General features: G+C 50.1%; 1 protein-coding gene across 2 annotated transcripts in view; it reads right to left on the reverse strand.

Annotated features, from left to right (window-relative positions):
* The window catches only part of POU3F2 (POU class 3 homeobox 2), a 32,120-nt gene extending 14,425 nt beyond the window's left edge, over positions 1-17,695 (reverse strand). The window contains exon 1 of one of the 2 annotated variants that reach the window (XM_060030596.1): positions 16,503-17,695. In XM_060030596.1, coding sequence (XP_059886579.1) covers positions 16,503-17,573 — 1,071 coding nt within the window. In that variant the 5' untranslated portion in view covers positions 17,574-17,695. Of the gene's footprint in view, positions 1-16,086 lie in introns of those variants that run through there. The other variant, XM_060030595.1, reaches the window with a different exon arrangement.
* Between the last annotated feature and the right edge of the window lie 9,264 nt (positions 17,696-26,959).

Here is a 26,959-nt window from a genome sequence, read left to right on the forward strand (position 1 = left end):
GATTCTAATTGAGTCAGCTGACACATAATACCTATCTGTTTCTGTTGTTCTGGAAATTGGTATGTGTTTGTGTACTTGGATTATAAACTCCTCACGGCAAATATAAATAATACTGATATCAGAGGAGTTCAGGGCTCCCCACACGCTTAGGGAGTCACTTGGACTGGTTGCGTCATTTGGACTGGTTGTGTGAAAAATTTCATCTAGTGTAAAGTCTCTGTTCATATTAGACATACCTTGGAGGACTGTGAGTTGGGCAGGAATGGCACCCCAAGAACTTAAAAAATATTTGGTTTTACTATGATGCAGAACTGGTAAGACTTCCCTCTGTGGACATTTTCCTACGACTTCACCTTACCGCGCAAATGTGCCTGAGCTGTAACACAAGCCCATTCTCATATTACCTTGTTTCAGTTAGTTATTCCTGCGTTGTAACCACGTCACAATGTCTGGCTTAAAACAGTGATGACTTATTATTCCTCTTGATTCTGTGGATGGTCTGGGCAGTTCTGATCTTGTGTGAGCGCCGGTGTGGCTGCATTCGGCTAGCTGGCCGGGCTTGGGCTCAGCCAGGTTGTTGGCTGAGACATCTCATCTCTCCTCTCCCCTCAGAGGTTCCAAGTGCAAAAATAGAAGTGACAAGGTCTTTTAAAACTTACCTTGTAAGCCATGTAGAGTCATGTCTATGGCCGCGTTTTCTTGGTAACAGCAGGGACCAACCCAGCTTAGGTAGGAATGGTGGTGGGGGAATAACTCTACCACCTGATGGGAGGAATGGCAAAATCACATTGCGGAAAGGGTGTCGGAAGGGAGCTACTGTGTGACGAGCTTTGGGAACAATCTACCTCCCTCTTGTTTTTATTTATAATGGAGAAAGAAACGAGTACACTTTTAATTTCCAAATTGTCTTGATATATATAGTAGCATCCTTCCTGAACCATGTAATACTTATAAAAGTACTCCAAATGAAAAATAATGCTTTCTATTTGAAAGTACATATTTCTGAAGGGCCAAGTATTAGTATATACAGTTATTTATAAGTACACATACATTCCAGTCTATTTTCTTTGTCTTATATACACAACCAAGCTGGTAATTCGTAAAATATAGAGATTTTGCTCCTATTGAAAAATGCAAAAACACATTGTAATTACTAATTCTGCCTTTTACTCTGCTCTGCAGAGCTTCAATTTTTGAAAACATAACTGGTTTGGAAGAGCCATACAGGCCTTTGAACCAATATGTTGCATTATGTAAGTCTGAAAAGTATAGCAGTGTACCCAAGATGCCTTTTGCATCTGAGATATTTAATATTGTTTCTATGAAGTGTGGTTTATTCAAAAGTTTTATATCATTTATATGAAGTTTTAAAACATAAAAAAATAGAAATGCATGTGTAAAAAATATGTAGAAAAATATTTTAAAATTCATGGATGGCAAAACTGTATTCAGGATAGCAGTCACCTCTGGTGGGGAAGAGAGGAGAAGGCCATCACGGAGCCATAACTGAGGGGTGAATAACATTGGCAATGTTTTATTTCTTAAATGGTGTGGTAGGTGTGCAGGTATTTGTTATATTTTTCTTTTGATCTTTCTGTATGAAATACTGCAAAATTATAAAGAGAATGGTATCCATTAGAGTTATCATCTGATTAAGATAGCATTCAAATCTGTGCTACCTGAAATTCTTTCAGAAATATCTTTTAAATTGGTTTCTAAAATGTTGCCTCACTATACAGATTATTCTGATGGTGCAGCCCCCATGCACTATCATTTCACAATACCCTTTTCTCTTCTTTCCAAATTAATTATGGTAATGACAAGAAGAGAGGCTCCACTGTACACATACATCTTCCAACTCAGAGCCAAAAGCCTGTCCCATCCACTTATTTGCACCTGAGAGGTTTTTTTATATGGCGTATTTGTAAAACATTGCAGGGGGTGGGGTGGTCTTGGAGTAGTATGTCTACATCTAAAAAAAGTGCTTGTGAAAGTACTCCAGAAAACCTTCTCTTAACATATTAGGACTACATCTTATTCTGACAAATATTGCAGAAAATAGTTTCTCATTTTTCTCCCAAGAGCCCCCAAATATTAATTTCTAACAAATTTTTCAGGTGAAAAGTTCTTTTCTGAATACTACTTAGGAAGCTTCTAAGAAAAAAAAAAATCAAGATCCTCTGCTTAGCTTGGTTTTAAATGGGAAATAGCAAATAGAACCACCAGGGAATTCCCTGGTGGTCCAGTGGTCGTGACCCCAGGTTCAATCCCTGGTCAGGGCCAAAAAAAAAAAAAAAAAGAACCACTGTAAGGTTGACTATCAGTGGCACACAAAAGAGGAAAAGATATGATGTGGAACAGTTTGTGCTCTGTCGTTTAAGTCAGGCAGTCTCAGTTCCTTTATACTATATTCAAGAGAATATTGACATATTTGTATTCCATTGGCCTCTATTCAAATTGCCTGCCTTTCCTCCTAACAAAAAGTAATCCAGTATACCATTCCTATCTTTTGAAGGCTAGGAAATCTTAGAAAGGGGTTTCTGCACTTTAACTGGGAAGTAGTATTAAATGTGAACAAATATCCCCAAATCTAACCCCTCCCAGTTTTAGATGACTTGACGCGTTAAGGAAGGAAATTTAACGGATGTCTAAATTTCTTAAAAATAGGCTCCTTTCTTTAACTTCCTTGGAAGCAAAGATTTGGATGAAAATATATGGTAGAAGATACATGAAAAAAAGAAGTGATATGGCTCAAGCAGGCCTCCTTCTGGGAAGTCACAGGAAGCCTGGCTGTGGTCCTTCTGTAAAGGTTTCGCAGCCCGTGGATCCCGCCTACTATGAAAAATGTGTGGCCTCTGATTTATGTTCATTTTCTCTTCCTTCCTGTTCTCTGCAGCTCAGTTACAGAAACACCATTTAAGAAAGAGCCTCACATATGGTAGGTAGGTGCTTAATAAAAATTTCTTGAATTGAAATTAAGTTGATTTTACTAAGGTCTGCCTTAGAGGTAGGTTCAATAAACAGACAAATCTTGCTGAGAAAGCTGCTATCCTGATGGCTTCGTGAGACTCGTGTGTGTGTGTGTGTGTGTGTGTGTGTGTGTGTGTATGAGAGAGAGACAGAGAGAGACAGAGAGAGAGAGAGAGAGAGAGAGAGAGACAGAGAGACAGAGAGACAGAGAGACAGAGAGAGAGACAGAGAGACAGAGAGACAGAGAGAGGCGGGGGTGGGGGGGAGTTCTCCTTGCTTCCCATTCTCTATCCTGGGCCAACTGATTCCCCCCAGGTGTAATCATGGCCTCACCATTCTCTTCCTCCTTTCCATCAGCCGCTGTCTCTTTCAGACTTCTCCAACCACTGTGGAGTCCAGGCCCTCCCGCAGGTCCCCAGCTAACCTTCTTGCCTTCTGGCCTCCCAGACCTACCCAATGCACTGCGCCGACTGTCTTCCTTCCTGAAGCCTGATATTCATCGGATCACTCCTCTACAATGGCTCTTAATTGCCTTTCGAATCTAATTAAAACTTCTTCAACACCCTCTACTAATTAACTCCATAGGAGGCTCCCTTAGCAGCCTTCTCAAGCCAGGTGCCGGCTCCATTGCTCTGGCCCAGGGACCAAACCAGATCACCTGTTTTTCCTGCTTCCCCGCCTCCCCTTGGGCCAGTCGCCTCCTACTAGAGGGCCCACTCCAGTTTCTTTTTTCTGCCAAAACACTCTCTCTCTTTTTAACAAAAAGAGTGCTAAATTACCTTTCCCTTCCAAATTTGATTATTCCACCTAAGGATCCTAATCAATGGAACTTGGGTGTGTCCTTTGGGAAACGCGTGTGGGTTCACGTCCAGGCATTAGCAACGGCCTTGTTGCGGGAAGCAGCGCCCACACATCTTGGTTCAGGACTCCATGCACTTGGTAGAAGTCCTGCGGTCCTGGGGCTAGTGTTTTGGCTTTTCCTGCAAACAGGTGACAGTGCATCTAGTGTGCAGTCCTTGGCTCCCGCCCAGAGGCCGTCCGGGTGCCCTCTCGCTTCCCTTCCCCGCGCACAAGGCGCGCTGCCCTCGGGGCCTTCGGCAGCCTCCGCAGCCCCTCTGCCCCCATCGTGGCTCGGCGGGACCAGGGAAGCTTCAGGGGCCTCCAGGCGTTCAGAAGGAAAACAGCTAGGGGAGAGCCTTTGGATCGCGGCTGGGGCCGCCGGGGAGCGGATCGCGGGACCTCAGGTCATCTCCCGGCCGGGCCACCTCCTCGTCTGCGCGGGGCGGCTTCTCCGGGTCCCGGGGATGCGGGATGCTGGGGCCCCCGATACTCCGCTCGGCGTGGCGGCTCCGAGCCCCGACCGATCGCCTCTCGCCTCCCCACTTGAACTCCTGGGGAGACAGTGTTTGTAAAACTTGGCCCTGGCCCAGCCCCGGCCGCCCCACGTTACCAACAGGAAGAGGGAGTGCAGCTCTGAGCGGCCCTGGGCGAGCCTCGCTCCGCCTGCACATTGGGCGCCCCGGGCCTGCCCGCACCTTCGGGGCTCCCGCGGGACTAGAGCGCAGACTCCGCCTCGCCCGCACCCGACGCGCACGTGGGACCCCAGCTCCGGCGCGGCCCCTCCCGGCTGTGCGCCCCAAGGGGGGCCTCCCGGGGCCAGCGAAAGGAGGCACTGGCCGGGCCACTCCTTAGGGTGGTGGAAGGGAACTTACGGTGGTGGAAGGACTCTCTGAGTGGGATGGGGCCCTTGAGCGGCGAAGGGTAACCCGGAGTGGGGGACCGACTTCCGCCACAGCGCCTCTCCGGGCGACTCCAGAGTGTCGCAGAGCGCCTGTTGGATCCAAACTGCCTTTATTTGCAAGCCCAGTGGCTGGACGTGGCCCTGGAGCGCTGGAGCTTTCCACAGGTGGGAGGCCTGTTTCTATTCACGATGAGCTGCCGGTGGTTAGTGCTCTTGTTGCTGCTGCTAATTTACGTGCGTGTGTGATTGGTTTTTAAGTGTATGATCCCAGTATTCCCTTCCTGGCTAAGGCGGGCAGCTATAAATGACTCCCGGAGAAGGATGCAATAAACGTCAAGAGGTTGTAAGATGTCAAAGACATGGAGTGGTTTGCAGGAGTCCTGGGATGTGGCGCTGGAGGCCCTCATGACGGTTTTAGCTACAAGCCAGGGCCTGAACATCCTAAATACAAAAAAATCTCATGCAGCGGCAGCCCGGTTTTAAAGCTAATCAGAATTGGTGATGCCTTTCCTGGATAATGCAATTGAGATGGCCGTCCCTGCATTTCTCTTTCCCCACTCTGGTAGACATAAGACTGCACCACTGTTTTTAAGTTAAAAACCTTTCTTGCTGGACAGTCACAGCAGAAGCCTCCACTGGAGTTGGCAACAAGAGCCCTTTCCATTAGACTCACATTTTATATGCATTCCTGGACATTATTTCATTTGAGCCTTACTTAAATCCTGTTGGAAAGAAAGAAGTGGTATTAACCACATTCTGCACAGCAAGAAACTGAGATTCAGAGATCAACTGACTCCCTCAGGTTGCTCACAGAGAAGTGCAGAGCTGGTGCACAAATGCAGGTGTTCTGACTGCAGGCCCAGTTCCAGTACCTCCAGACCCTTGTTCTCCTCTTCTCCCTCCTTGTCATTGTTACTTGGGAGAAGGCAGAGGGGAAAATCGCCATCCATGGTGAAAATGGCCTATAGAGTGAAAGAGGGACTAATTCACTGGGCTCTGAAGAAAGCAAAGCTCAGCTCTGCATGCTGAATTGACACCCCTGGTAGGTGTTGAGGGAGTGGGGGAGATGTTTTCCCTATTTTGGAAAGTTCTTTCATGCATGGGTCTCTATTCAAGTTACAGATGGAAACTCTCTTTTGAACCCTAAAACTGAACAAACCTACTAGATAGGAAAAAATCACAGGTGAAACCTAGGTTGAGTTAAAATAGCGTTTACTGGACACCCTTTTTCCTGATATTAACCATTGCTTCTAGCCTGGTATTCTGGTCTTGATGGCCCTGAAAAGCTGGGGCTTCTCTGAGAGACTGAAGACTTGCCCACCACAGTCCAAACATACAGGAATCAAGGACTGGGGGGGGGGGGGGCGCGCTTTCCTCTTAACTTTGTTTGGGAACTTTTCTGGTGTTGCAGGTATGGTCTTCGCAGACGCAGTTTTGGGAACCGAAGGGTTTAGAAACTACTTAGTTTCTAGAACTGGATGTTTAGAAACCTTTGTATGAGTCAGATGCATAGAGTCACCTTCACAAGCGTTTGGTTAGTAGTTGAGGGAAAGAACGCAGAGTGAGGAGGCAGAGGAGGAGGATAGGGAAGGAGAACTGGATCTTCAACAAAACATTTGAACAGATTAGGAGGCTGTAAAACCCAGAGTAATTCTGAGCCGATGCCACTGTGGGGCGCCAAAGTTCTACTCGGCTAAGGCCTGCGGCCGTCTTGGGTGCGAGGACAGAAAGTCCTGGAGAACAGATGCACCGGGGGAAGAGAGGGGGGAGGAAGGAGGGAAGGGGAAGGAAAGAGGGGTGGGGCTGGGGTGTCCTTTATTCTCGTTAAACCCGCCTGGGAGACTGTTACATAACAAGTCTGTGAGTGCGGGAAGAGGACTTTGTTAGAAGGAAAGAAGGAGGGTGTGAGTGGGGGGAAGCTCTTAGAAAAGAAGAAACTCTCGGACCACTGAGCTGACCAAGGAGCACAGACGCTCCTCTTCGCTTCAGAAATTCTTGGGTTTCTTCTCAAACTGGGGCCACGACCTCTTTTAAAGAGGGCGAGCGAGGAGGGGAGAGAGATTTGGAGAGGCTCCGATCCCCACCATCACACCAGCTACCCCGCCCAACCTCCCCGCCTCCCACCCGCCATTTGGGGGCTGCCGCATCCGGGAAGCCGAGCGCTTTCTCCTCCGGGACGCCGCGGGGTTGCCCCAGTCCATCTGCAGCCCGGGAGGACTCCTCGGCCGGGATAAAGGGCGGCCTCCCCCAGCCTGCGAGCGCCCAGGATGCTCAGCCGTCAGCTGCCGGGAGGCGCTGATTTCATTCCCGCGCGGCTTTCGCTGAGGGCGGCGGGGGGCGGAGGGCGGGGGCCGGGGGGGCGGGGGGGGCCGACGGGGCGGGGGTGGGGGCGGGAGGCGGGAGGCGGCGGCAGAGACCGGGCTAGACTGAACGCCCCGGCCCCGCCAGGGTTTATTACATCCCCGCCACCGGCAAAGGTTAGGAACGCGCATTTAGAGATGGGATAATCCGAGTTTAAATATTAACAGTAAAAGCAGAACCGGTGGAATATTTACCTAGAAACTGAGCACATCTCCTTCTGCCAGGGGAGAGGATCACCGAGGAGGCCCCGCTCCCAGGCCTGCGGCTCTGACCCGGCGCTTCCCCGTGGCTTCGCCGAAGCCGCCCAAGACCCACCTCGGGAGCTTCCTCGGATTGTGGTTAAGCGGGGAGGGCCGCAGACCCCCTGGCTTTGCCAAGTGGATCGCAGTGTGTGGGGCTCGCTCCAAATCTTCTGCTTTGTCATATTCTCCTTTCTAAGGGCCTCCCCGACCAACAAAAGGTGGCGAAAGTACGTTGGATCAATAGCAAAGATTGTTATTTAGATAACGAATTAATCTCCCTGTTATAATACTTTTTATAGTGAACTTTGCACCCCTTCCATAAGAAAAAAGGAATTTAAAGGAAAAAAAGTCTCAAACAGGATTAAGGTTTTAATTACAATTCCCTACCGAAATAGTATGTTTGATGAGCTGATCTTATCAATTAATAGTAACATTAAAGCTCAAGAAACAGATTCACGGGAAATATGCTTAAGGGCGTCTCTTAAAAGTAATCGCAACCGGGGAACTAGCGGGGCAGCGGGCCAGGGACGCGGGTCCGTCGGCCAGTGCGGGGCGCGCATCTGGGACGCAGGATGGGGCGGGGGCGGCGGGCCCAGCTCTGGGAGACGCGGCCGCGCGGGTGGGAGGGAAATAATAAATAACAGACGCCTCTTCCAAGCCGAGGCCCACATCAAAGTTGGGGCCCCGCAAGGGCCGTGCAGTTCACTGCGTTTGGGTCAGCGTTATATTCCAGGGGCAAATAAAGTAATTTGAACATGCACCAACAGTTTTCCATAAAATACGAGTTAAAAGAAGTAATAGAACTAATCACTGTCTCCTCAAATCAAGTAGAAAACATTTCAATGCACTAATTAGAGTAATTAGAATAATAAGCCTCTGCCTATATGTGGTAAGACAATGTGTACAAACAACTTTATTTAATGTATACTGGTAATCAGCGATGCGTGCCTGCTTGAATGCTCAGCGCAATAAAACTACCCTCCGTCCGCCCAAACAATCAAATACAAATTAGTTTAATGATTGTGCCTGCTGAATGTCTTAGAAATCCACAGGCAGAGGCGAGTAAATAGAAGCATCCTTGTTTGCGTGCGTCCCCGCCCGGGCTGGCTCTGGGGCCCGGTGAGTGGCCGCGGGCGGGCGCGGCGGGAGAGAGCAGGAGGCCCGGCGCGCGGGGCGGAGGCCGGGCCGGGCGCCAGCCCAGACCTGCGCCGCGCCGGAATCCCTGCTTCTGCCCTGGCCGCCTTCCCACCCCTCCTCGGCCAGCTTCCCACCTCAGTGGCCCCGCCGCGCACCCCAGGCCGTAAGAGCCCCAGTGCCCCGCTGGGCCTGCCCTCCTCCGGAGGCGGAAGGCCTTGCTAGAACTCCCAGCGCCCGTCGACAAGGGTTTTAAGAATTGAGTGATTTCCTCCCACCAAGCGACCCTTCCCAGGGGCCTTGGGGGGACCAAGGCGGGCATCCGCCTGGGCTTCGGGTACCCAGACCCCAGAGGAGAACCCCAGGCCTCGCGTGGTGCGGCGCGGCCCCTCCCTGCTCGCTGTCCTCAGCTCTGACTTGGGACGATGGGGTGCCCAGAGGGGCTCCCAGGTTCCCTTCGCTGGGGAACTGACTTTCCTCCTGTGTAGACGTAAGAGCGACTTTAGGCCCAGCAGGGAGAGATCGGTGTCCGAGGGTTTAGAGGTTCGTTTTCCTCCCAGTTTCAGCGCTGGGAGACTCGGTTCCGCTCCACTGGAGGCAGGCAGCTGAGGTCGGGGGCAGCCACAAGTCTGATGGGTGTGGGCTGAAGCGAACACGCTCAGAACTTCGCTCACCAGCTCTCGGCTCCCTTGCTCCATTCCTTGACCCTCCCCATCTCCCCACCCCCTCTCCCCCCAAAATAGACAAACGGGACAAGGCCAAATTATCTACTTCGCAGGCAGCGTTTTTCCTCCCCAGTTTTCCTGCAGTCGCCTCCTCGGCCCTCTTCTCTTGTGGCTCCTTCTCCCACAATTGCCTCTCTCAAGCACAAAGCCATGTCCTGGGCCCAACTTTGCAGAGTCAAGCGGAAAAGCCGCGCAGGCAGAAAGCTAGGAGAGTCACTCGCCCCTGGACCCTCGACACTTAGTTGCCTCTGTGCCCCATTGCATCTCTGCCCCGGCCACGCGCGCCCCCAGAGAGGCACCGCCAACTCACCGCGACTAGGAACAACTTCCCCGGGGGCGGTGGCCGCACCCAGGGCATCTGCCCTCCTTCTTCTGACCACCAGCTCTACCCTCAGCCTGGGGTGGGCGAACCCACCAATCGCCGACCCCCCTCCGCCTCCCAGGGTCTGCCTGGAAAGGGAGAGTTCTGGAACAGCCCAGGAGGTCCGGGCTGTCCACCCTCCCCCTAGGGGTCGGGGCGCCCGTGCAGCGGGAGCCGCAGAGAATCTCCATCTCTGGCCCACACTCAGGGGCAGTTCAGCGTCCCGGAGCGAAGGCCGGGGCTGGAGTCAGGGAAGAGCCGGGCTCGTCTTCCTTCGGTCCCCCCCCCCCGCCACCGTGCCGGCTGGCCGAGGTGCCTGGGCCTTTCTCTCGGCGGCCGGGCTCCCCGAGGTGGGGGGCGCGCAGCGGGGCTGGGGCGTCTCCCGTGCGCCGTGTGCCGGGCCGACGCCCGCGCGCAGCACACTAGCCTGCCTGGCCCAGGCGCTGTCACAACTTGGAAGGAATATTGTTAGGGTAGCAAACAAACGACCCAAAGTTGTTAAAGTCAAATCATTCTCTTCAGAATTCTGTGCTGTGGAACATAAAAATCCTCGGACGGGATGAGATTTCTTAATAGGAGGAGGGAAAGAACTCCCAACACTTTCCACGAGGATTTTTTGCCGGAACCGTAAAGCCCAGTGATTCACAATGGCTAATTTGTGTTACAAACCCGCAAGAAACTTTTTCTTTTTCCCACTCTGCTGCCAAACTTTGGCCATATTTAGTTGTGTGTGGCTTTCTTCTTTCCTTCTTTTTAAACAACAAACCCAGAGGAAACACTGGTGGGAGGAAAAATATATGCTCCAAATCAAAATGGACGCAGATTCAAATTTACTCCACAGCGAGGTTTCCTATCGCCGTCGTTCTGCACACCGAGAGTTAATCGTATACAATTTATAACAATCAAAATCCCCTCCATATTGCTCAGATGGGGTCCAAGTGCTCCCCTGTCTTTCTAAAATCAGTGACAAGTGAGTCTTTGTGGGGCATTTATTTTCTTCTTTTTTCTAGATGACAGCTCCCCATTCTGAGAGCAGAGAGCTGTTTGCCGCCAGCCACAGGCCACTCCAGAGCCCAGGCTCTTCATCTGCGATCCGCGTAAGGAAGTCCCCCCGACCCCCCGCCTCCAAATCCCAGACAAAGAGCTATAAAAACTCAGAAAGACGTGGAAGAAATGAACTTTAAGATATAGATGCACTTTTACTGGTGTATTAAATAACATTTCAGACATTAAAAAAAAAAGAAATACATCTTAATGTTATCAACAACCAGAATTCTAGGAACAATAAGAGAGGCCAGGGTTGTTTTGATGGGATATGATATTGCGTCTAAAACCTCTAATAGCTAGGCCAAGCAGAGTTGTTGGTATGGTAAAGGGAAAGTACTACATGATAAAGTTAATTAACTTTTTTTCTTAAAAAAAAAAGGAGGAAACAAATTTCCTAGCTTCCCACCAAACACAAGAACAATGTGAAAATATTCTGATTTTTCTTTATCTCCACAACCAAGCAAAGCCTTAAAGAAAACTAAAAAGCCATTTTCTGGCCCTTCTGTACCCACATCTACATAAGGGTCATTGAAATAACTCTGGCCCAAGTTCTACAAAGGTGAGCAAGTTTATTCCATGATTTGCTAGCTGAGTGGCAAGCCCCTGCCACTTTTGCATTATTTCCCATCCTGAATCAAGTAGGGGCAATATGTACCAGGAGCCCTGGTTCTCTCCTAACACCATCTGCCCCCTGTTAAGAGACTATGCACCACTGAAAAAGTAAACTTTCCTGAACAGGGAAAACGTTTGTATAAATTTAGCTGTACATCCCATTTAGTCATATTGTCAAGATTCATTCATAGTAACTTCAAAGATGCATCTTTTTCTTTCATTTTAAATAAACACTGTCCCTTTTGCCTCACTGAAATACACAAACAGACCCGAAGAAACACTTTTACCTTTGACCCTCACTTCACCATCCTTCTTCCTTTTTCTGTACAAGCTCCGTTCTTTACCTCATTCTTTAACTTGTCTAGGAATTCAATAGAATCTAGAACAGAGTTCTATAAACTGATTGAAAAATCAACAAAGACAAATCACAGAGACCAGTGATAAAAAGATCATTTCTCTCACCCTGCAACCCAGCACTATGCAAGCTGCTTCCACAGTAAGGCAAATGAAAGGCAAATGAATGCAGCATATAGACACACAAGGGCAGGTACCAATGTGCTCACATGACATTTTTTCCCCATTGTTGCTGTTGCATCTCTTTATTAGTTGCTTTTGAAGACATAAGAAGATAGAAAGATTAACGCCTTTATTTCACCAGAAAATTTTGCCCACCAGTGTGTGGTTCCCACTGGCAGAAGCGGGAGGGGAAGGAGAAGAGTGCTTTTGTTGTTGAATCTGAAATATAAGGGAGGTAACTTCATGGGAACTGAGAATGTTTAGAAGTGCCAAGCGTAATATTATTTATGGTCACTCCCTCCATCTGACCTTCGCATAACTCTCCCACACGATCATTTCTTCCCCATCTTACCCATAAAATTTAAAAGTGACCTGTCTTGAGGAAACACAGGAGCTCTTTCAGGATGGCCGTGTTCTGCATTATTGTCTTTAGGGAAACGGAAGGGTTTGTCGTTGTGGCTAGTCAACATTTTAGGGAAGACTGCCCCACAAATTTCTCCCACTGGCAGCCATGGAGTTTTTCACCTTGGCATGCCATACACTCCCCAAACGGGCATCAAAACTGCCCAAGTAGCTCTAGAGTCTGAACGGCAAGCATGGGTCAAAACCGTGGCGTGTCCGTTTAACACGTGATGGTTTCCAGTCAGTAGCCCCTGTGGCTAAGAACAAAAAAAGCCTTCTCAAGGTCCACTCAAATGCCCTGCAGAGGGCATATGCTGCTTGTTTTCTGCTTACAACGGAGGGGGATATTGACGCAGAACTCAAATCTATAGCCAGCTTAAACATTTTACCCATCAGCATGACTGCAGTCACAAAACACTTCTTCTTTCTGTCACTTCTTGTTCAGACTATTGATAAGATCATTTGGCTGAATCTGTTTGGGACCTGTGTAATATTGACTAGGAGTTAGAAAAGATGATCAGATGTAATAAGCCCAGAAACTACCTTTCAGAATGGGCATATATATACTTAAACCACTGTTCCAGGCAGGACTTTAAATAGATCAGCAAACTTGTAAACTAATGCAACACTGCTTGGATGTCTCACTAACCTTGAACCTTGTGATGTTCCACCTAAGACTATCTGAAACAATTTGTTATTAGCATCCTGGTCTTGAGTCTTTCCCCTATGTTATTTTCTTTTTTTCACTTCTTGTTTCAGATCCTGTTTGCTTGCCTGATGAGAAATAGACACTCTGGTATAAACCATTGCAAATTCCATCTTTTTCTGTAAGCCTAACAGGAACAATATAGAGGACCTACCTCTAATCACTTTGTAAACACACATAGTGCGTATTGTCAGAATCATTCTTTGTTGAAAGATATTTGTTAATTATGAAAAGGAATAATCCTCTTTACTGAGCCTTGCTCTTCTGTAGGTCCCAAATTATGTGAGGACATGTGGGTGAAGATCAAAGTCCACCTAGTTCCAGGGATGCTCTCCAAAAAAGCACAATCAGATAAGGTAAAGCTAACCTGGAAAGATGATGCAGGGGCACTGCAGATATTTCAGGGGACAAACACCTCTTTGTCAGACCATGAAATGGCAAACAAACTGAAGTTCAAACCCAATGACCATTTCAATGGAATACTACAGGCTTAGTGACTGCAAGGTTTGGGACTGATAGTTTTTGCAAAGAAAAGTGAATCAGAAGAGTATTCTCTCTTAAAAAAAAAAAAAAAGTTCCTGAAAGTTATAAACATGAAACCTGGCAGTATATGTAAAAAATTTATTCCAAAACTTTACGAAGTATAAAGGAAGGGAAGTGTTTTACACACAAATCAACTCAGTCAGTATAAGGTCTAGGGTTTTCCCCCCTTAAAACTTGGCACTATTTTTAAAATAAAATAAAGATATTTCAATAATTAGAACAAACTATGAAGGTATTGTGCATTTCTGTTTTATGTAGATAATAAAATATTACTTTAACATAAATATATAAGGATCTCTGCGTTTTTATTTTCCCCACAAGCACAACCAAATGTACCAAAACAAAGTATTTTTAAAGAGACTGAACAAAAAAAATTACATCCCATATAGATTTTGCTCACCTACTCATTTAAAGCTACAGAAAAACAGTTTCCAGAACCTTTTTGCTTTAAAAGAAATAAATATACATTGAGGCAGGCCACTTAAAAATGATATGAAAATATTTCCCTGGGTAGCATTAAAAAAAAAGAAAATAGACAAAGAAACGTTTAAACTATTTCTGCATTTCAAAAGACAGATATTAAACATATATACATAGTGGTAAGGTTCAGTGGTAACTTTCATCTTAGTAAACCTATGAGAGTTAGAGGAGCTATAGACACGTCCCCTGAACTCCAGCTTCTGACCTTATCCACTTGGTAATAAGAATGTGAAAATTCATTTCCTCGCTTTACCATTGGCTCTATGCCCTGCTCTGGATTGCTTCACTAAAGGCCAGTTCCCACACCTTAGGAACAGGCGGCAGGATGCACTCCCCGAAGCAGCTCCATGCCCATCTCCTTGCGACAGTCATTGGGGGAAATGAAATACAGGCAAATAAATATGCCCATTATAAGCCATCATTTATCTTGCAAAAACATTGAAAATGAAACAATCACAGGTGTTTGAAAAGACAATATAAAGCATAGTTCCTAAAACATTAACTACTGATTGCAGTGCTAATCTGATGCCAAACAATAATTTTCTGGTAGTGAGAATTTAATTTCTTAAAATAAAAATGTGTCTAATAACTAACCAGAAAAAAAAGCCCCAAACTTTTAAGATGAATAAAAAGTGTTTTCCCTTTTAGCGCCCTTTTGTGCTGATTATTATTTAATATTTTAACTGATCACAGTTTAATGGTATTTATTTTCAATAAAGTTACAAGTTTTTTTTTCCCACCTTCTCTTCCCGGTAGAGTCTTTTGTTATGAGAGTTAATCGTTTTCCATCAAGATAAGGTCAAAAAACGCACTTAAAACTGTTAACAAAGGGAGAAAAGGAAGGATTGAAAATAACATTTTTTTCTACTTCATGTGGCTTTAGTAAAAGAGGTGGGAAAACTCTCCAAGTCAAACTGGTATTTTTCTGTCATAAATTACAGAAGAAGAGGGTGTGGGACCTTATATATGATTTGATAAACAAATGAGCTAGTGAAGACAAAGTCAGCCTAGAGTGGAGATATTCTCTGTATGCATATGGGTATCTGTGTGCTAAGAATCACAGTCTATGGATACACCATTAAGTTCCCAGATTATTTTCTTTATGTTAAAAAACAAAAGCTATTAGAGGAACAAAGTTTAACTGCTGCTGTCAGCACAAATAATTCCTCATAATTAAGTTATTAAAACCGAAGGCAGAGAACTGTACAGGGGTGTCTGACGATATATATTTCCCTAGTTCTCTTCGAAGTGCCACTGTCCTTCTGTTGGACAACTCTGGAAATATATTTAACCTCCACATCTCCTCTGAGCTCTTTCACAATGGGCCCGCCTGATAAAATGAAGCAATCAGTCACTCACTATCGATTTTTCTTTTTCTTCCCTCCTCAACCTGCCCCAGAAACACTGCCTGAAAATGAAGTTTACTTTGTGGCTGGTAAAAAAAACCAATGCTTCACTTTCATTTTTGTATTCCAAACAGAATTCTTGCCTTGGATAAAGCGGGTAGACCATGCACATTTCCTGAAAGCAGAGAATTATTTATTTTGTATGAAGTCAATCGGTTTGCTTTGGTAAAAGGAGCAAATAAACGTTATACCAATGTAAGGAGGAGGGAATCTGAAGGTAATCAAAGTTCACAAACAGTAAGAATAACGAGAGGGGCAACACAAGAACATTAGAGATGGAGCGTGGCCAAAAGCTGGCTTCAACTCTCTCCGAGGAATAAAAACCAAACCAAACCAAACCAAACCAAACAACCAAACCAAAACCGGCAACTTCAAAATTAACGCTGGGAGAAAGAAAAACATGTTTGTGAATTTGTTCATGTAAACTTCAATTTTCTTGCAGTGCAAATTTATGTGGTTAAGTTTTGCCTACATCAAAGGACGTGTGTATTTTTCCCTCTTTCCTGATGGGGATCCACATTAAATAAACACTGCAGCATGTGCCAACTCCAAGCGTCAGGAGCTGTGTTTTGTGTTTATCACGGTTTGGTAGATTTTTTTGTCTTTTTGGTAATTTATTTAGTTTTGCCAGGTATTTAACTCAGTGCTAGCCATCTCTCTCTCTCTCTCTCTCTCTCTCTCTCTCTCTCTCTCTCTCTCTCACACACACACACACACACACACACACACACACACACACATTCTCTTCTCACTCTCTCTATGAGACACTCCACTCCATTGACTGGGTACTAGCCTGTAAAGGTCAAAACATATCATTACACCTGCTACCGTTTAAAGGATAGTCCAGTGCCTTAGTTGTTTTCCTTATTTTTTTTTTTTAAGGTACGGGGAAATAATAATTAAAAAGAAAAGAACAATCAGAAGTTAGAGAGGGAACAAGGGGGCCGGGAAAGGGTCGCGGACCGAAGGGGAGGAGAGCCCCGCGCTCTGCCCCTCCCCCCCGCTCGAGTTCACTGGACGGGTGTTTGTACCCCGTGGTGTGGTGGCGTGTCCCTACTCCCCCCGTACACATCCTCGGCGCCCGGCAGAGTCCCTCCGGGAGGGGTCATCCTTTTCTCTTTCTGTCTCCTGTTACAAAACCAAACTCTCACCACCTCCTTCTCCAGCTGTAAGCTGTCCGCGAGGGAGGTGATCTCCTGGGCCGAGGGCTTGGGGCATTTGAGGAAATGGCTCTCCAGAGCCCCCTTGACGCTCACCTCGATGGAGGTCCGCTTTTTCCTCTTGCGCCCCTGCGCTGCGATCTTGTCTATGCTCGTGGGGCTGCCCGAGGACGAGTCCGCCTCCTCCAACCACTTGTTCAACAAAGGCTTCAGCTTGCACATGTTCTTGAAGCTCAGCTGCAGGGCCTCAAACCTGCAGATGGTGGTCTGCGAGAACACGTTGCCGTACAGGGTGCCCAGCGCCAGCCCCACGTCCGCTTGGGTAAATCCCAGTTTGATCCGCCGCTGCTTGAACTGCTTGGCGAACTGCTCCAGGTCGTCCGAGGTCGGCGTGTCCTCATCCGAGTGCGGGTCATGGTGCGCGCCGGGGTGGCCCGGAGGGCCCTGCGGGGGCGGCGGGGGCGGCGGCTGCTGGTGCGGATGCGAGTGCGGGTGCGGGTGGTGATCAGCGTGGTGCGGCTCGTCGTGCGCGTCCCGCAGGCCGTGGTGGTGCAGCCCGGCCGGCTGCCCGCCGGCGCCCAGCATACCGTTCACCGTGAAGCTGGGCTGCGAGTAGAGCAAGCCGCCGTTGGACGCTCCCATGGAGGGCGGGAGGTGCGCCGCAGCCGCCGCGCTCCGCCATGCCCCGGGCCCCGGGTGGTGGTTGGCAGCGTGGTGCACCAGATGCGGCGGCCGCTGCTGCTGCTGCTGCTGTTGCTGCTGCTGCTGCTGCTGCTGCTGCTGTTGCTGCTGCTGCAGGGCGCCCGGCCCGTGCAGCTCGTCGCCGCGGCCGCCCTGCTGTACCACCACCGAGGGCTTGATGTCCGGCTGGCCCAAGGGGCTGGTGGACCACGGGGAGCCGTCGCCGCCGCCCCCGCCGCCACCCCCGCCCCCGCCGCCGCCGCCACCGCCCCCGCCGCCGCCGCCGTGGGACAGCGCGGTGATCCACTGGTGAGCGTGGCTGAGCGGGTGCCCGTTGCTCTGCAGCGCGCCGTAGTCGCCCTGCACCAGGCTCTGCGCCTCGCGGTAGCCCCCCGCGCCCTGCTGCATGCCGCCCGGCGGCTCGGCGTGCACGATGGAGGCGCTGGAGGTGAGCAGGCTGTAGTGGTTAGACGCTGCGGTCGCCATGACTCTCAGAGCCGGACTGAGCGCTCTGGTTAAAGGAGCCGCGCATTTGACAGTTACTTTTTCGCCTCGGGCTCCTCTCCTCGCTAGCTCTCTGTCTCTCTCCTCTCTCCCCAGCGGGCAGCTCCGACGCCCGCTCCGACGCCTTCTGTTGCTGCTCCTGCTATTACTGCTGCCGCCGCCGCCGCCGCCGCCGCCGCCGCCTCCCGCCCGCCCTCGCTCTCTTTCTCCTCCTCTCCCTCCTTGCTCTCTCTCACTCTCTGACTAGCTCCGCGCTCCCCCCCTCTCCCTGCTCTCTCCAGCTCTCTCCCGCTCTCTTGGCAGCGCCAGCTCGCAGCGGCACGCGCCTGGGCCCCGCCCCCTCCGCCCCCTCCCATTGGCTCCGCGCCCTTTGATTTACGTGGATACCGCTAGCAACCTCCCAGGCCGGCGCCACTGATTGGCGCAGAGCTGTCCCCTCCTCCTCCCCCTCGGGCGCGGAGTCCTCTTAGCCCTCCTCTGGTCCCCCCTCTCCACCCAATTCAGAATCTCAGAGTTCTCACCTCCCCTTCTCCCCCACCCCCGGCCTCCTCCGCCCCTCGGATGGGCCCGCCCCCCATCTGTCTCCCAAGCAGACGCGCCGGGCGGTCCCGGTGGAGGAGGGGGGCGCCCCAGCCATCTATCGACCACAGACACTTGCAAGACTTGGGTGGCGAAGGGGAGGGGGGGTGTCTGTCCACCTTCTCCTCCCAATAGGGCGGGAGAGGGGGGTGAAGAAGGAGGAAGAGAAAGGCTGAGTCCCAACAAGCCATGGGGAGTCCGATTTTTTTTCACCTTGGGACACACACACACACACACACACACACACACACACACATGCCAACGTCTCATATCTAGAGCCAGAAGTCAGACTAGACCCACTGTTGAAGTCTCCTTTCCCCCACAGTTAGAATTTCAGTGCCCATGAGCTTCTTGCTCCAGGGTGTGCGGACACTTTTGCCCCAATAAAGGTCCTCTTCTTCCCCTCCACCCCGCCGCTAGCGTAAGATGTCTTCCTTTTAGGTTCCAGGCCCAAATGTCTTCCAGCCCCTCGGGATGAGTACCTCACGAGAGGCAGGCTCAGCCCGTGCCTCGGCTTGTAAGAGACTCCTGTCCAGGAGAGGAGTTGCCTGCTCTGACAGCGCAGCGGTCTGGACTGAAAACAAAACTCTGAAAGTCTCTGACACATTCAAACACTGGGGCGCGCGCACAGTTTTTGGTTTAGGAAACTAGGACCCTGAGCCGGTAGACCTTCGCCCTGTGCCAGGCTACAGGAGTGCCTGGCAAGGGGGTGTTCGGCCTCCGGGTGCGGGGGAGGCACCAAGGGCGGCTCCAGGAAGCGGAACCGCGGGGACTGCGTGAGCGCTTCCTCGTGCTCCTGGAGCTTTTGGATGCAACTTTTCCGTTAGCTGCTTCGAAAGGGAGGAAGAGCGTGTGAAGAAAAATGGGCAGTACTAGGGGAAACTTCCTGATCCTAAACTTCGGCGGACGCCAGCTGGTGGGTTGGTCTAACTCAGCTCCCAGGCGCTCACTGGCGAAGCTCCGTGCTTAGCCTTCAGCCGTGAACTCCAGAGCGAGATTGCGGGACCCTGCCCTGGCTGCCCAGCTCTTCCCAGCGCGAGCGCGTCGCGCCGTCAGTGCCGTAGCCGCCGGGAGCAGGTGCCTGCCGCGGGTTTCGGAGCCTGCTAGCCGGGTAGCAGAGACCCGGGCGCGGACCCATGCTGGAGCAGCGGAACCACCACGCAGGCCCGAGTGTACCGGACGGATACTGCAAAACGAATCAGAAGTTGCTGCCGGGAAGGGAAACAAACAAAAAACCACAGGGAAAGTGAGTTGCGTCCCCACCTCTCACCCTCGGCCTCGCGCGTTGTAGCCCTAGCGCTGGCGCTGCCGGTGGTCGTGAGTTTGTGAGGGAAGCCAAATCAACGCTCAAGGGGAGCAGTTTGGGGCCTCCGAGCATCTTAATCTAGACAGCAAAGTGGAACGGGCCAGAGAATTCATCATGACTAACGAGGAGCGGAGGTCTTTGGGGAGTGGCTGAGCTGTTTATAAATCACCACGTTGAGCACCCGCCCGGGCAAGGCGCTTTGGCTGAGAATTTCCACGTGCCCTCTGTTTACGAGCGTGTGTGTGGAAGAGAGAGAAATCGTTAGGGGAGGGGCGAGCCCACAGGCGGCCAACGGAACGGACCTGCATCCCCCCACGCGCGCACCCGCGCGGCGAGGCGAGGACACACACCTTGTGGCGCTGGGTTCCCGCGCAAGCGCGGAGCCACTCCGGCCGCTCGCCTGGGGGCTGCTAGGAATCCCGTAACTTTGCAGGGCTACGAAAAAATGAAAAAGTCCAAGCCTCGGAGCGCGCAGACTCGGCGGCTGGCGCCCGCGGCTTTCCGGCTGAGAGTGAAGGGGATGGGCGGAGGGCAGGACCGCCTCCCTCCGCAGCAGTTCCGAGTCCCCAGCGCTGGGCGCTTGGCTCTCCCGGGGCTTTGGGAGCGCACAGGCCGCTCGCCAGCCGCGTCCCGCCCGGCCCGCCGCGCCTCTTCTCACCCCCTGCCCCCGGCGGCCCTCCTTCCCCGCCTCCCGGCTGGGAGAACTCAGAGCTCCCACAGATGGAAGGATCCAGCCGCCGGGAAGGGCCGCGTCCGGGCGCTGAACAGCTCGCCACCCTCCCCCTTCCGGGGCAGGTGTCTGCTTTTCTCTGGATTTGATTTCTCATTTCTCAAGGGACAAGGCCCTTTGCAGCCGGTGGGGTGAAACACTCGAGGGAAGAAAAAGGTTTCCAATCTCCGAGGGAACCGAGGCGGCCTGACTCAGAGACAGTTTAAAAGTCCCCCTCCCTCCTCTCCTTCTGCCTCCCTTTCCCCAGTCTCGGGCTTTGGGCGCTGGGGTGTTGGGTAGGGGAGCAAGAATAGGCTGCACGTGTACATCCCAACTTCCTGTCTGCAATGGGACTTCACTGGCGATTACTGCTCGGAGATCCATGCCACGCTGACGTCCCGGGTCTCCACTCCACCCCCACCCCCGCCTCATTTCGCTGGCAGGCGACGGAGCCGAAACGTTCCCAACAGGGTAAGCCGGGTGGTTCTACCGGATTAATACACCCAGTAAATCCCGGGGAGTACACAAAGCAATGCCCTACTCCTGGGCCTCAGCCTCTGCATCTCACCCCCACCCCCGGAGCCGGGCCAATCGCCGGGCCGGCTGGGCTGGGCTGGGCGCTCACAGTAGCTCTGGGTACCCAGCCCCCCCCGCGCCACTCCCGCCTCCCCGGCTGTCGCCGGAGGCCCGGTTGGCGCGAACGCCGGGTCCAGAGTAGCCTCGGCTTCCAGTCTGCCTTCCGGCGGTGCTCCTCCCCGGGGCTCCGAGAACCTGGGCTCTCTGAGGTTTCAGCCCCAGATGGGGGCTTCTCGGTCCTCCCTTACCTTTCTCCCCCCATCGTGGGCGCCTTTCTTTGCAGCTGACCCCGCTGGAGCAGAGTCCGCACGTCTGCCTGCCTTTCTCCACCCTCATAAAAGCATGTTGAAGGTGTCTCGGGGAGACACCTCCAGGTTTCGATTCAGCTCATTCCCTTTCACTGTTCAAAGCAACTGTTCAAATACAGAGGCTGCTTACGTTGACGAGCAGAGGATTTCAAACAACCCTAAAAATGCTTTGAACTGACAAGGTGTCTTGATATCTACCTCACTCCAGTACAGCTCCCCGAGATCATTGGCTAGGACAAAGGCTGAGCAGGCGGTTCACGCGGGCCTCGCAGCCTCCGGGGCCGACTGCGGGGTCCCCTGGGCCCCCTCCTCGAGAACAAGCTCCAGGCGCCCTGAGAGGAGATCCTGGCAAGTGCGCCAGCCCATCCCCTTGCCCTATGTCCCAGCAAGTGCTCTACTGAGTCGGTACCCTGACCTGGACGAGTCTAAGGAATTGGTGCGGACTCCCTCCTGCACTGCCTGGAGAGAAACGACTCAGCGAATCCGAGCTAAACCCCAAAGACCGATATTTATCCCCACATTGTCACACCTCTCGAAAGAGTGAGCCGGGCCTGGGTCTTGGTAGTGCCCAGCACCTTGACCTGAGGCCCCCAAAGTCTTCACCTGAGTAACAGTAATGGTATCAACCTATGCACCGTAACCTGAACTCTATTAACTTGGTTCATCTGGTAAACACTCACACCGTATGTAAAATATCATTTATTGTGTTTCTCTATACCAGGACTTGGCAGAAAAACCACCGTAATCACTCCCATACATGGAGCTGAAAGGACACAGTTATTAAAATAGAGGTGAGATGGTATTCGTTTGATCTTAGTTTATTTCTTATTGATGTAGTTTTATGACAACAGAAATCAGGAAACGAAGGACATTTTCTTAGGAAGTGGCAGCTGGTTTAAACTTGGGTAAAATTGCCTACTGGGACTTCCTTTTTAACGTATCCACCTTGGAGGAGGATTCTGTGAATCCATTCTCTTTCTCTTCCTTTTCCTCTCCTCTTCTTCCTCCCTTGTCTCAGTCATTCATTCCTGTGCTTTCTGCTCTTCTGCTAGTCCCCAGGAGCTGTTTGAGCTTCGCACGTAATGGAACTTCTTTGCTAAGGGCCTACAGAATGTCAAAACTGAGGTTCCCACGTCAGAGCTGCAGCTTTATACAATTCACACAAAGAGGCAGCTAGCTCCTTTAATGAAAACCTCCTTAAAGCTCGAAGAATTGCAGGCTTGGGGATGCATTTATAAGGAGCGAGGAAAACGCATTTCCAAGGTGCCAGTTCTCGTGAGAGAAGCAGTAAACATTTACCTTAAAAAAAGGACAGAAATTAATATCTTTAATTATGTAGGAGCACAATGTCTCCTCAATTAAAAAAATCTCACATAGATTTATATGTTACTATCTATACATACATTTTACAAGTTTCTAAATGTGCATCTGTCTCCATGTCATAAACGGTCTTGAAGAAGGAAAAGTTTTCTGAAAGTTGAAACTCCCATTCTTCATATTCTTGGCAACTCCGTGTTTGTCCATGCCTCACATACGGATGATTCTATTTTATCTTCACTACTGTGTAAACCAGTGAGATGTAATGTTCTAAGTTCAGTGTTTTGAAATGAAATTACTTGAATTCATGGATATTAACCTCTTTCTCCTTTTCTTCCAGTTCTGAATCTCATCATTAAAAATGATACCCCCTCTGTAGTCCACAAGTGAATATTTTATAGACAGGCATGGCTTAAAGACTTCTAAAACCACATTACCCTGGCAGTCTAGCTGTTTCAGGGGTTACTTTGGGTAATTTACCAAAGGAAGCCTGCTAAATTCTGAGTGGTGAATTTGAGGCCTTACGGGGGAGAAAGCATAAAGGACACATTCCTTCAGTGTGCAAGACAAATTCTATTTGGAGTTAATGCAGCTTGTTTATGTTGAAATATCAGGAACAGAACACGAGGGGATTGGTGGCTCCTAGTTCCCTTTCGGAAATTTCGTTTTCAAAGGACTGTCAGTTAAATGACTTCCTAACAGTGGAGCCCGAAGGTGTTTCCCACCCCCATCCCTTGCCCTAAAGCAGGTGGATGGCCACCAGGAGGAAATGACAACTCTTTGATAAATAAAAGTGATTTCAGCAGAAACCTCCTCAGCTCTAAAGCTTTTGGAGATGTACCGAGATGAAGTTCTTGCCACCATCCCTTCCCTTTCTTATCCTCTGGGACAATCTGAGAATCGGAAGGCAAGGGGCAAGAGGACTCACACACAACTTGCGCACAGGCGCGGGGTTGGTGGGGGAGGGCGTATTTCCCGAGTACTCTGTCCAAGGTCTAGGGCTGGGTTTCCATCACTGGGGGAAACAAAGATGCATTTAGTTGAGGTCGGACTTCATTTTTCTTATTCTGGTTCAACAGAGCACGAATGCAAATCCCTAATAAGTGTTAAGAGTGCACTTAATAGTCTCTTGCTAGTGTCCGGGTGCACGGAGCGAAGTTTTTCTTGTGTACAGTTGACCACAGCGGTAATAGCTGTGGGCCGGGACCTTCTTCTAGGTCTCTGAGATTCAGAGCTGTCATTCTAGGCGCTTTTGGACTTAATGAAGTTAGAGAGGGCTATTTTTTAAAAGACAGGTTTCCACAATGTGGGTCCTGGGAGAGTAGAGGCTGGCACTGTCTGGAAGAAGACTCAGAAAAAGGGAGCCTTAGTCAGGTTGGCGCAGCGAGACCAGCTAACCCCTCTAAATCTTTCCTGCGAGGTTTCGATGGTAATCTAGGGCAGCCGGGTCCCAGCATTAAAAGCAAAAATAGGAAAACAGGACACGGCAGTCACAGGCCTGATCATATTAACGCCCTAGGTCAGAGGGAGAGAATAATGAATAGGCGCGGAAGGGAACGTAATGAACCTTGTGAGAGTGAAAGAAAGTCAGAGACCAAGCCTCGGACCGTGGTTTAGGAGGCTTACTTACATTTATGTGAATGTGCAGGGGATGGGGGAGTAGTCTCCTTCGTGCATTATACTAACCTTTTTTTTTCCTTTTTTTTTTTTTTAACCCTGAAAAAAGCTGGAGTTTGTGCTACTCAGGGCCCGCCAACCACCCACACAATCCCTCGGAGAAGTCCGCGGTGGGAGCCCGCGTGCTCCGCCGGGAGGCTGCGTTTCCCGGCCCGGGCCTGCGTGGGGCATCAGCCCGGGTGGGGAGAACGGGCGGCGGCGTCCGGGCGCCCCGGCCTGACCTCCAGGGGGGACTGCTAGGGAACGCGGCGGGCTGGGAGGGGGCGTTCCCTGCCACCGAGCCACTGAGCTCCTAGGCAGGTTCTGGCTGCGATCCGGGGGAGGAAGGAGAGGGCGAGAAGCGGGAGGCCGGGCCATTGTCCAGGGAGGGCGCATTTTTGTCCGGATGCTGCTGGTTGCTATAGCGAGAAGGGAAATCCAAACAGAAGGGCTCAGTTCGCCTCCCTCGGGCCTGGGAGCAGCGTTCCCTCCTCTTAGCCAAAATAAAAGTGCCGCCCGGGGCCTGGCACCCCTTCCCCGGAGAGCTAACTGCGGGCTCCCGAAGAGGGGCCCAGAGGATTCGGGCACCGAAAGAGGGGAGGGGGCATCCAGCCCAGCAGGGAACAGCCACGCAGGTTACTACTGGAGCGGGCGGAATGCACCAGTCTCTCTCTCTCTCTCTTCTCTTCTCTCTCTCTCCCCCCCTTCCCCCCTCGCTCCCTCTCTCCCTCTCTCCTCTTTCCCTGCCATATTTTACCTAGGAAAAATCTCACAACCTTCTCAAACTAGGGAGATATTCCGATGGGTAGACCCCCCTCTTTGCCGGGACTGATGGCAGCATCTCCGCGCTGGAAGCGCCGTCGGAGGAGAGAGACCAGCGCGCGGCGCCGACGCTGTACCCTGTACCGGGAGGGAGTGATGACACCAGAGGCAGAATGACCTGTTTGTTATGAGTTTAAAAATCATTCAAAGGGAAATTTGACTAGAAAGGAGTATAGATGCAAATTTCTCACATTTAAAAGACTCTTATTTTGCAGTAGTGTTTTCTTTCTTTCTTTCTTTCTTTCTTTCTTTCTTTCTTTCTTTCTTTCTTTCTTTCTAATATCTTGCTATTCAACTTTGAAAACAGTGTGTGAAGGGGTTACAAAAAGGCTCTTTACGGCTTATAATTTCTCCAACCACATAGCTCAGAAGAGCTAGGGGAAAACAGCACTATTTAGTTAATTGTGAGCTGTTAGCTTTAGAAAATTTGGAGTTGGTATTTTTTTAAATGGGGAATATTCGTTTACTCTAGGACAGGTAAAAAGTTAAGATCTTATTTGTGGGGACAAGTTACCTACACCAGAAGGGAATCAGATAGTAAAAACTTTAAAAAATTAATTCTCTTACTCTCTTGTGACTTTTAAATTCCCCCCCCTACTTTCTCCCCCTTTCTCTCTCTCTCTGTGTCTCTCTTCTCTGTGTCAGTCTCTTGCCTAGAAGCTGCCTGAAAAACTAGAGAGAAAACTTTTATTTGGCTGGAGGAAGCCATTTGAAAAGCATAGCAAGAGAGTTTCTCTCCCTCCTCCATTTAAACTATATCCTTTCCTTCCAAGTGATGTCTTTTAAAAAAAAAAAAAGTTGACACAACTTTGTAAGAAGTTCCTTAATTCATAATAATATTCACATTTTAAAAAATGCTTGAAAGAAATCACGTTAATGAAGAGAACATTTGTAGTAATTTGGTGATAATTATCAGAATCGCCACATATTCGCAGAGGCTTGAACAATTCGTGTTCAGAGAAAAGCAAAACACATTATTTTAATAGTCTGATATGCAAACTATGGACCGTTCAATTACGTGGCTTAATAATGCATACATGATGTGATCTTGTTATTAGGATGGGAAGGTCTGTGGTGAGTCACTCCTAAGACCAAGTGTGCTCTCACATCCAGTAAAATCCATTGCCGTGGATCAGGGGCACCTGCCAAACTGCATTTAAGAGAATAAAAATTAATGACTGAGAATTTGAGTGTTAAATTAACATTAATTATATGACCTCCACGCTGGAAAGATTAAATTTCTTATGCCCTAATTAGGTAACGTCTCCTCATACATCAAACAATTTCCATTTTCATTTCCAGGTTTCAGGGATACAATGCAAGGTGGGGAGAGGCAGTGGTGGAAGGTTTTCCTTCTCTGAGGTCAACCTTTGGGGTGTCCAGCCACCAGCTACACTGCTTTCCTTTCCTTCTTCCGTTGGCTTCATCAGGAAGAGCCATCGGGTTGGAGGTCATACCGTAGAGAATGAAGTCGTTCTCCACCTGGTACAGACAGTGGTAGATGGAGAGCAGGGAGCTTGGTGGGCGGTCCCCAAGTAGACCTGGAGCACCAGAGGGACCCGTTGCAACTGTCCGGGAGAAGGCTGGGCCACCAGTCAGTATCTCAGGCAGGGAAAACTAGGCGGGAAGATCCCTGCAGGGACGCGGAAGGAAGGAATGTCCTGTCAAAACGTACCACGAACGCTTTTGAGAAAAATCGTCTAAGCTAGAATTTTGCAGGGATGCAAGTGGTCCTCGATGTTGTGGTTGCAAAAGAAAAAAGGTTTTCTTAGGTGGGGAACAACCAAAGGCCAAGACAAGGGCACTCATTTCCTTCGTGAAGAGGTCTGATAAGAGGTTTGTCTGCCCTCTCCCCAGCAGTGCCCCGACGTTTGAAATCTCAGACCTTGTTGGCCACAGGCGTCCACACCTTCAAGGCCAGTCTAGCCTCAGTCTGACCCTGTCTGGGGCAACACAGGGCGGGGCGACGGCCACAGGGCGAGGAGAAGGACCGGGTGTGTGTGTGTGCGTGTGTGTGTGTGTGTGTGTGTGTGTGTCCGTACTTGGAAACCTGCTGCTGATGAAGGGTGGCAGGATTAGGGCGAGCAGTACCCGC

This window comes from Delphinus delphis, chromosome 14 (genome assembly GCF_949987515.2).
Source record: "Delphinus delphis chromosome 14, mDelDel1.2, whole genome shotgun sequence".
In the NCBI taxonomy this organism is placed as follows: domain Eukaryota; kingdom Metazoa; phylum Chordata; class Mammalia; order Artiodactyla; family Delphinidae; genus Delphinus; species Delphinus delphis.